Source organism: Lasioglossum baleicum, chromosome 14 (genome assembly GCF_051020765.1).
Source record: "Lasioglossum baleicum chromosome 14, iyLasBale1, whole genome shotgun sequence".
NCBI lineage: Eukaryota > Metazoa > Arthropoda > Insecta > Hymenoptera > Halictidae > Lasioglossum > Lasioglossum baleicum.
In genome coordinates, this window is record NC_134942.1 from 11,056,974 (window position 1) to 11,067,804 (window position 10,831).

At 44.1% G+C, this 10,831-nt stretch overlaps 1 protein-coding gene across 1 annotated transcript; it reads right to left on the reverse strand.

The window, feature by feature from the left end:
* Window positions 1–1,646: 1,646 nt before the first annotated feature.
* Window positions 1,647–9,023, reverse strand: LOC143215624 (insulin-like growth factor 1). The gene is made up of 3 exons (XM_076437905.1): window positions 6,089–9,023; window positions 3,318–3,570; window positions 1,647–2,877 (listed from the first exon to the last, which is right to left on the reverse strand). The coding sequence occupies exons 1-3, from the start codon at window positions 6,412–6,414 to the stop codon at window positions 2,857–2,859; spliced, it is 600 nt and encodes a 199-aa protein (XP_076294020.1). The 5' UTR covers window positions 6,415–9,023; the 3' UTR covers window positions 1,647–2,856.
* Window positions 9,024–10,831: the final 1,808 nt, after the last annotated feature.

A 10,831-nucleotide genomic window follows, 5' to 3' on the forward strand; every position in this document is an offset into this window, starting at 1 on the left:
GATCGTTGATAGGAGAAACAATTTCGGAACACTGGTCACGGAATTCTTTAATAAAGGCCGAGTTCTCCTAGATCTAACGTGTCTTTTTCTACTGATTGCCGGCTGAAAAGGCGAAGATTCTATCATTGTCCCTCGTGGACGGATATAGTCCGACACGTTCGTGCCAACGTGACTGGTTGATAATTCAATCTGCAGAAGATGCACCGTTCAGGAACCCGCAACGCCCAAAGAAACTTGAAAAATCATTTGAAGAAACAGAATGAATCATGTTTCTGAAAACATGGAAGAGAGCTTCCGAGTCTAAAACTAGAAAGATCTAGCTACACCAGAATTCTGAAAGATCAATTTATTAATCTCATTTTATTAAAAGAGACTCCTCGCATCATTAAATAAACATGATAACACAAATGATAAAAAGTGTTACTACATCAATTTGTTTTTGTAAGAAATACTAGCTCGTTTTCCATGAATCGGAGCTTCCTATAAATATCAGTGACTAACGTTCGCGCAACGTCGGATAGAAACATTCGAATAGAAATAAGTAAACAAGATTTTCACGGTAGAAAGCAAAGATGAGAGTCATTGGTATAAGTATATTGAAGATAATGTTACATATCCATAAACAAGCTACACACGAGACGTGCAGCTCCGCTGGAAAGCGCATAACAGATCTCGTAAGCAATTTATAATATTACCGAGTTTCAGGCGATTGTTTGTCGCGTGTTGCCACAGATGTATATTTTTACGCATTCCAATGCCCGGTAAAGATAAACAGTTTAATTATACCGTTTTTTATCGCACGGACTCGTTAATGAATACGCGAACAAACGAAAAAATACTCATCGTCCGAATAGGACAATATTCCACATTTTTTTTTATTCAATGCAATTTGAATCTCCAGGTAGAGATTATTTTGCCGTAAATTATTTTTCAATATATTGTGATACTTTATATAATACAATACAAATTATAAATAAACGTAGGTCAATACACAAACAGTTTTAAAGATGTACCGTTTTCTTAAACCTTTAAATCACAGGCATTCAGGTACGAGAGTAAGTTATTTTGCATATTTCCACCGTAGATCTGGAGAATAGAACATTGCATGAAAGCAATATATACCACATTGATAGTTTGCTAGCAGAACAATTCTATCTCTATCAGCTAAATCTATCTACGCTAACTCAATCAGCCAAGTCTCCCTACCCTAACTCGAACACCGTCAGCTAAATCTTGATATTCTGACCTCTAACTCATTCTAAAAGCCATAAATATTTAAAAAACCACCTTCGATTAATTGACTGCTAATAACTGCGTGTTCGATCTCTTTTAATCGATAGCGTTTTATATAAAATTATAAAAGATCTTTCAGCGATGCGAGAAGATGGCCGCTAAGATTGCAAGCGCCATGACACCGCTTCCTCCACGTGTACGTAATCGGTCTATTCCGTCAACTGGTTGAACATCCAAGCTTGAATGCGATTCCAGCTAGAAGAATAATCGTTCAGAATCGTTGATCCCAACTAGCGGCGCGTTACGCAAGACGATTCTGCAAAACGCCACGTGTCGCCGGTGCGAATCGCCATTATGGTCGTTTTCTAATCGCTGGGACGGGAAGGAACAACAAGAGAACACCAAGGCAGCAGTTCGATCGGTATAAATACTCACTTTATCGTTTAAAAGACGTGGAATACAGGCTACAGCGAATGTGTTCCGAAAGCGTTCTTGCGGGTTATAAAAAAATATACAATCTGTACAAAACCATGGGCTCGCGTGAGAGATTATCTATCGTATAACAATATATTTACAGAAAGACAAATTATATGATGATTTTTTCGCTCGACGCCTCTCGACCATCGTCCTTAGTGACTAGTTCGTTCAGCGATTACATTTACAAAAAATAGAATCCGTTCGGTTTTTAATACTAGTGAGATCATTTATTATTATTTTTTTTTTCGACGAAAGAGCTAAAAGTCACCGGCAACCGGAAGAGAGAAAGAGAAAGAGAGAAGAGAGCGCTCGAGTTCTCTTGAACAGGTTCTCTCGCTCTTTTCAAATTTATCTATCTATCTATTTATTTATCTATCTAGCTAGCTATATACACAGAATTATGTACAAATAAAAAATTAGTAAAAGAAACAAAAAATATATATACATATATATGATACATATATATATATGTATAACACTTGTTTAAGTCTTTCTCTAAGAGATCACGCGACTAATATCAGGCCGGGATCGTTCGAATTTCATTCTAGCGATCTCGGATCCCATCGCGAAAAGCACGACGCAAACGGAGCTCGTGCGGTTTCGTCCGATAAAAAAATCTATAGAACGAAAAAACAATTAGTTAAGAGACTTGTGAACGTCTCTGCCGTCTGGCGACGACGATCTATCATTGGAAATTGTTCTAAATTTCTTCGCTCTTCTTCTAAGGAAGGATATTGTTCGTCTTCTTCTTGTTCTTCTTCTTTTTGTTCTTCTGTTTCTTCTTCTGCAATCTTGTGTCTCTGTCCCGTGGATTCGAGGAGACCTCGAGCAGCTCAAGGCTGCTCGTCTAACCGTTAATACGGCCAACGACCAATTATAATCACTGTTTCATGGGACTAGACGACTTATTGATTGATTGATTGCTCGCTTGCTTGCTAGCTCGCATCCACTTCCGACTCTCTTGATCTTGACCGCCATTCCTCCGACGCTTCCTCCTGCCTCCTCGATCGTTTCGTCTCCAGCTGATTTTTCTTGTTGATGCGAGGAGTGTTGTTGTCAAGGAGATAGCCGAGGAACGTGTTCGCAAACGACGATGACACTCCGTGACGCAACGGGAACGTGCCCTGGCTCGCTCAGTTTTTAGTTTTAGTGAAATCCATGTGGTGGCTGAAACGATAAAGGAAAGGTCGAGTTCAATAACAGTTTGACGTCAAATACGCATAGGTAATTATGACGGAAGCAGTAAACGCTGAGTCAGGGATCGAGGAGATCAATAGAAACACAGATGCAACCGGATCAGCTTAGTCGGATTAAAGTTCACCGAAGATCGAGCACTTTCTTTCGGTTAATGGCGAAAGGGTTGCGTGATTTACGATCATCGGCGATTGCGGATTAGGGTAGAGTTACCAGTTACCGGATATTTTACCGAATAAAGTAATACGGATACAGTAATGAAATAATACTTCATGTTATTTTTATTAGTTTCTAGAAAGTTTGTTTTCTCCGATAAAACCAGGTGGCGCACGGTAACTGGTACCTTTACTTTATACAGAGATAGTACTGTTGGGAGAATGATTGTTATTGTTTATGTTTATAAAGATAATTACCTTGCCATGACGACGATGCTTCTGCCGTCGAGGCCGGCACCCACGATGTCTTCTCACGGAGTTTCTTCCATCGCAGCCGACGGTATCGTCGCGGTCCGGGTGCGTTCCCTTTTTTCGTGCCCCCCTCAGCCCGTGGGTCTTATACTTAACCGTGCCGGCGACGTAATCGATATCGGACCTTGATCTCTCCTCCGACGACGTTCCCGGCCTCACGGAGGGATCTACTGAATTTACTATCCAGGCCGAATTTCTCCTGAAAAATCGCAACGCAGAAATTCAGCAAAACGCCAATTTTATAACCCGGTTTTTGGGAGGAACGGGGTTAGCGCACTCTAGTTCACCTGGACCCCATTGTCAACGACATCGGAACCTCGAAAATGTTCAATATAGCATTCTCAGAGACTACAGCAGCAAGAATAGTTAACGTTAATACACCTTCAAGGATACTCTTCGATCGTAATCAGCAAATAATCACGATCCTGCAACGATCATTATGACATACAAGACTTCGCTAATGCGTTTATTATTGTTGACTATCATCACTCGAAATAACAACGATCCTGCAACGACTTACTGCGAATCTACCGCCTTATCGATTATATAATTTCTTACATAAACAAATGGCTGATTATCCGCGAAAGGCGCCAGGCTCCCGCGAAATCGCACGCTCTCGGTTGCAAAGGTTGCGTTCTAATCCGCACACGATTGGACGAGGTTGAATGAAAATAGCAATTCTCCACTTTCTATGCCTTTTAAAGTTCTGCTATGTGCAGGACGCGTTATGTTAGCTCCAAGGACGGCTATTAAAAATGATTATTGCACGGACGAATGGCTGTGCCGAGTGCTCCGATAGCCTGCGGCAAGCAATAAGAATCTACCCGACTCGAAATATCGAATTTGAAGCAGCCTGTACAATGTCCGATGATGATTTTTCCTAGTTAATAGCCACTTGACAGCCTCTACTTATAAACTCAATGAAATAATTAGCTCGGAATAACTGCTTCATCAATTTCCTCATCAAATCCAACGAACTGTGCTCAAAATACCAATTTACTGTTCCGAAGCGGCCAGTATGATATTCGAGAACGAAATCTCCCACCCAAAATTCACTCCGAACGGCGACTCTGAGTATCATTAATTGAAACAGTTTTTAAATGATTCAATTCTTCTGTATTCTGCAAATTGCTATAAACAATCGATGTGAACAATATTTTGAACAATGATACAGCAATTTTTAGCGGCGTCTCAGAGGGAACAACCGAGTGTAGAGGGTTGAAATTGCTTCGAGTCCCCAAAGAGAAACACGAAAACCTGTCGCGGACAAGAGAGCGTCGAAGATGAGAGAGCGGCGAGAATCGCCGAAGAGAGCAGCTCGACCTCTTATTTATCGTGGATGTTGTTGTTTTCTCCGAAACAACAAATCGGAATAACAAATGTTTGGGCCTGATTCACGTGTTGCCGCCCCGCCGCGCCGCGCCGGTATCGTCGGTAAACAACCCGCGAGCGGGCCGATACGGCTCGGCCGCGGCCGGCGCGTCGGCCTCGCGAAACCGTCTCGTCAATTCGACGACGACGCGAGAAAGAAACGGCGCGGCGTCGATTCGCACACGCGCGAATCGCTGTAACGCGAACGAAAGGAGGATAGAAAGGAGAAAAAAGAAAAAGAATCGAGGCATTCGAAGAGATAGCTGGGGGAACGGGTGTACTTGTCCTAGTACTTCGGACTAACCTTCCTGCTGAGGCCAGTCCGCGCAACCGTGAACTTTAGGAAAAGTGACAAAGATTATCGTCCCGGCGCCCGATAAAGCTCGGTGTCTCGAGAGTCGGAGTGGTTCGAATCTCTCTCGTACCGTTTCTCATCGTTGTACACGCTCTCGTACACGTTGTTCCGCTTTTTCTCGGGTTTTCGAAGTCGCGACAACAGGCCGTCGCTTCGTCGAACAATATACACTCTCTGGTGTAAACCACCTACTATCGACGAGGTAAAAGTCCACTTCTCCGCGGCCACGATTCCCTTCTATCGAGGAGAACGAAAGAATAACAACTTGCTGATTGCAGGGATCAACTGATCGGCCACGGCTCCGCCGAGAAATCGCCGCGCAAATAGGTGGTTTCGGCGAGACTGCTTTGGACAAAGGTGTCCAAAGAATTGACGGGATGGGCCACCCTTCTGGAAGGGGTCGATATCGATGATATTGATTTCGAATACTCGAAACTTTCAGCCCTCTACCGCATGCTCTATCAAATCAGCTACTCGTCCGACCCTAGACAATACGAACTTTCGTCCGAGTGCTCAAACCCCAAACGGAAAGCTAAGCGAGAACATTGAGTTCGAAGACGAAAGTCAACGATCTCCGATCGCGACGATCCCCGGCACTATCTCCGTCACCGCACACGAGCCCCCGTTATGCAACTTTTCGTGATCCCTTTTCCAACGAATACGATTGGTAATTGCAGCAGCGTACGATGGAAAAAACCGCGGAACAATCGTGAACGCGAACTTTGCGTAACGGAAGCTCGATCGGACGTCCACGCTGTTGGTCTATCGCGGGTGTCCGCGAACCAACGCGATCGAGAACAAAACATTTGTAAAGTGACTGCCACGAGGCGAACGGCGAATCACCGCACCCGCACCTATGTGATCCTATCGAGCAGGGTTAAACGTCCACTGGTTTTATCCAAAATATTCGAGGTGACCAGAGGCGACAGAGTTGGTTTCAGGTGGAGAAATAAAACGATAGAAAAAAAAGGAGAAACTAACATCCACTCACACGGCGTCCGCGGGACTGGATTTGTTCGGCTTGCAGTATTGTTCCAGCTGTGTATATGAGCACATGCGATAGCAACATTCCTCCGCTAGTCCAGGTCCTTCAGGATCTTGCGGATCGTCTTCAGCGCTGTAGGAGAACGGTTCGTTGTATCCTCTTCCTTTGCAAGCTAGGTACAATGCGTCGCTGAGGTTTTTCGAGCACAACCTCAGCAACGATCTCTTGTACGGAATACCGATCACAGAATCTAAGAGCGTGAGGAGGACCAGTCCCAGCAGGACCATCCTCTTCGCTCTGCCTCGTCTAACGGTAGCGTAGCTTCTCGTCATCTCGACGTCGTTTTTCGAACCGACACAACCGACAAAACACCACGGGTACTTTCCGACAAGTTAGCCAGCCCTTCTTCGACACCGGTCGCCTTCGCACTAGATTCTACTTCGCCGAACTGTTCACTTCTGTGGTCGCCTCTGCAGCATTCTCTGCAGCTGACGCCGCCACGTGTCCTCCGTGTTCCCGCGGTTTCTCCACCGAGTTTCCAGGTCCACGGTAGCTAGCAATGCTACCACGGTGTGTACCCTTCTAGATGATCTTCGGTGATCCTGTCACTTCGGGGTCTCTAGTCCCTCGATCCTCTTCGTTGACCAGGTGATCCGCCGAACAGTGAAGACCGTTGGTTGAAGAGACCTCCGCTGGTACCGAGTTCCTCGGTGCCACTGGTACCGGCTTGCCTCGCCACGCGGTTCTTGTTCCAGATTTCACGGATTAGAGGAGAGGAACGATAAGAAGACAGATCGGTAGAGGGGAAGAGACGAATGGAGGAGTAGGCGGTGGAGGAAGAAGAGAAGAGACAAGAACGAGTCAAGGAGGGGCGAACGGGAAGAGAGAGAGAGAGAGAGAGAGAGAGGTCAACTGGCTGGCTGCTGGTGGTAGACGACGAGCTCTCATGTGGTGATCCAACGAACCACCAGGCTGAGAGAAGGGGAGCGATCGAGCGAGATCTCTTTCTCGTTTTCTCGATACAGGAGAACCACACAGCTCGTCGTCGTCGACGTTGTCTGCCTATCGAAAAAGCCGACAATCGGAATTTCTCAATTTTCAAGTAGTTGTTGGTGCTTTCGAGCCTCATCCGAAGAGATCACGCGAGCAGATCATCGATCGCCGGGAAGCAAAACGCCGCTATCAGACCCCGTTGATTAATCGCAGTGTCTATCCGGTCTCGAACTCGATATATTCCGCGTATTTTTGAACAGATACCGTTGGCAGGAGACGATCCGCCGACCTCCTACCCTCGTTTCTTTCCCAGATCCCACCAATTCTCATATCGGACGCACAAGTCGCACGCTTCTTTCTTTTCGTCTTTCTGTTCGTTCGCATTTTTCACTTTCGTTGATGTTCCCGGAAGGTTAAACGACCTCGATGACACGTTGCGTGGAATACGCGAATTTTGTTCAGAGCTTTGATCTATGTTGAAGCCTGTGCAGGGAATGCGGATCGCTTTCCGATGAGTCAAGACAATGCTGATGTGCAGTGATAGATGTTTCCATGAACGGTTTACCTCCGGATCGGTTTACCTCCTGTCAGCGCGAGGATCGATTTTCACGTGGCGCGCGATTGTGGATCGTTTCAGATTGGTTGTACGCTTTCAAGCCCGTTGTTTGTACAGCACTTCGTTACGTTTAATAATTTATTGGGCCTGTTGTTACGAGACTGAGGGTCTTTCTGCGAAATCAAAATTTTACTTTCATCCTCTACGGTGTCTTCACCCCCTAACGGCTCGTTTCAGATTGGTTGTATGCTTTCCGTACAATGTAACGACTGGACTGCGGATGTTTATGCATTTATAGCACAATTGTTGAAAAAATTTCTATTAAAATCATTAACGGAAGAAATAACTTTCAATTTGGTTTCTGTTCCTTACAATCGATGCAGGCAATTTTTATTTTGCATAAAGATCCGCAGTCTAGTAATGACATTTAATAACTTATTGAACCTCTTATCACTAGACTGCAGATCTTTCTGCAAAATAAAAAGTTTGGTTTCGTCGACGACACGTTTCGTAAGGCAGAATAATACAGAAGAAGGATGTTTGGCTCGTCCAAGCCACGCTAAAATGACAAATATTTTATTTCGAGATGCGAACGAAACAGACAACTTGCAGCAGTTTCGCGTTAAACGGCTCGTACGGTCTCGTTATCGTCGGTAGACATGCGCGAAAGAGGCGTCGACGAACCACGTGCGTCCGTCGAGACGACGGCGAGCATCACGTTCGGCCGTCAACGGATCCGCCACGCGTGGATCGATATATGTATGTACTAGATCCGCGGCACGTGATCACGATCCAGGAAGGACATTCCCCGGACTTTTCACGAGGCGAAGGAACGCGCGCGCGTCACGTGTGTCATTTAATAGAGCGAATTTCCCGCGAATTGCGATCGCGTGCGACGCGAGCATTCGCGTGATTCTATGCCGTACTATCAGGTGCGCTGACGGTCGTTTACGTAATTTGCGATGCACCGAAGAATCCGTTCCTTATCCGACGATTGCTTGTCGGGGACAACGTCCTTCCTGGAACGTCTGCAATTGCGTCAATCTCTTCGGACACGTCGATTACCCAGCGAAATTCGCAGGGATCTGTGAAATTACTGGTTTCCAACGATACTCCCGTGCACATCGATATGCAATCGCTACCGGACACGACAGCCTCGGATCGCCAAGTCACGCTACGCTACGTTGTCTACAAATAGCTAGATGCATTTCCAGATCATTTTCTTTTTCTTTTTTCGATGCATTTGTTCGTTTAATTACGAGTAGACTGCGGATCTTAATGCAAAATAAAAAATCGTTTGCATTAACCCCTCGCCCTACAATTTATTTTTAACGGTTTCAGTGCTTAGAACTTTTTCGTAGATCGTAATTCCCTGAAACGAGAGAAAATTTGTATCTGTATGTTCTCCAATGGCTGCAGATTTTGCGATACCAAAAAGGGATCATATTTCGGTTTAAAGGAAATCCCAACAAAAACATCCTGTAAACAGGAGCCTAAAAAGTTGTGAGTTCAAACAAAATACGACCAACTTCGTTAGCTTAGAAATACCTTTTGCAATACTGAAAAAAGCGTTTGTAAAAATTAGTTTAAAAGAACGCTATTTAATTTAGCCCTTCATGTAACACTTTAAAAATTAAATAGCGTTCTTTTAAACTAATTTGTACAAACGCTTTTTTTCAGTATTGCAAGAGGTATTTCTAAGCTAACGAACTTGGCCGTATTGTGTTTGATCTCACAACTTTTTACGGCCACAGGAACTTGGCTCCTGTTTACATCCTGTTACGATCTTCATGCAAAATAAAAAATATCTGCATTGATTGCAAGACACGGGAGCCAAATAACAAATTCATTCTTCTTTTAATTATCTTATTCAGGTGAAACTAATTCACTGATGGCCTTAAATCTTCTTAATACCTCCTTATTTTAAATTGTACGTACCCATTTTTGTCATAAATGCATAAAATCCGCAGTCGAATTATAACATACATACATATTTATTAGACTCTGTTCAGAATCTTCGTGACGAGTCTGCCAACGGACCGAACAGGGATTTATTTCTGTTTTCAGTGGTTTTATTAAGTTGCAAGAAATATATTCATACTCTTAAAATATTGCAATGTTTCAATATTTGAAATTACACCTACATAAGTGCATAAAATCCGCAGTCTACTTACGAGACAGGAAGAAGGATAGAAGTACGAGGGACACAAAGAGAACATGAAAAATTGATAAATTCCGTCCAGACTTTCTACTGTCAGAACACTTGATCTTGTATTGTTGAGACAGAGAGAGAGAGAGAGAGAGAGAGAGAGAGAATTCTACGACCCACCCTGTATATCGCGAGGAAATCTCGAATTAGACTTCGACCTAAAAAAGTCGCCCTCCGGGAGCCGCGCAAACGGGGTTAAGTTCGAGCGGGCTCTCGGTATCTTTCGCTGTCGATCATCCTCTATCTCCTTGTCATGTTTTCCGCCAACGGAATTTTTCGGATCGCGGACCGAAAGCAACGGAACGGAAACGCGGTCGTGCAGCTGGCCGAATCTAGGTCCGCACCGCGTCCAGGATATCGCGCTTGTTGATTGCACTTTGAAATTGGGGCTAGAAACTCGCGGGGGAGCGATATCTCAGCGAGCCATTCGACGATCCATAGATAGCGCGAACTGGCCAACACCGGGAATCCCCTTGATCGAACAACGTGGAACACTCACCGAGGCCTGTACGAAATTATTATTGAATTTATCGAGGATTTATAATCACAGCGAAGTTCGATTATACGTTTGAAGAGAAGTATTCTTTATGCAAAAGATCTTTATGCAAAATAAAAAGTTTCTACGTCGATTGCAAAAAACAGGGGTCACCTAGAAAATGTTTCTTCTTCTAATTATCTTATACAGTTGAAATTAATACTGATACTAATACTGACGTCCTGAAATCATTTTAATATGTTCACTGCTTTAAATTGTACCTACCAATTTTAACATTTAATTTTTACGTGGTCACGAGGTTGGTATAAACCCCGGTGCGTTCTGGGAATTTCGGTCTGACCTGGGACGTAGCTATACTACTGATAGCTGGATTTCCCATACGCTGAAATAGCGCGGCGAGAAGATTTTTCATTTTTAATTGATGTTTTCTGGAAAAGATTGTGTCATTTCAATGTCTCCCAGTATAACATTTGTTCGATCAAGAGATGTAGGTAT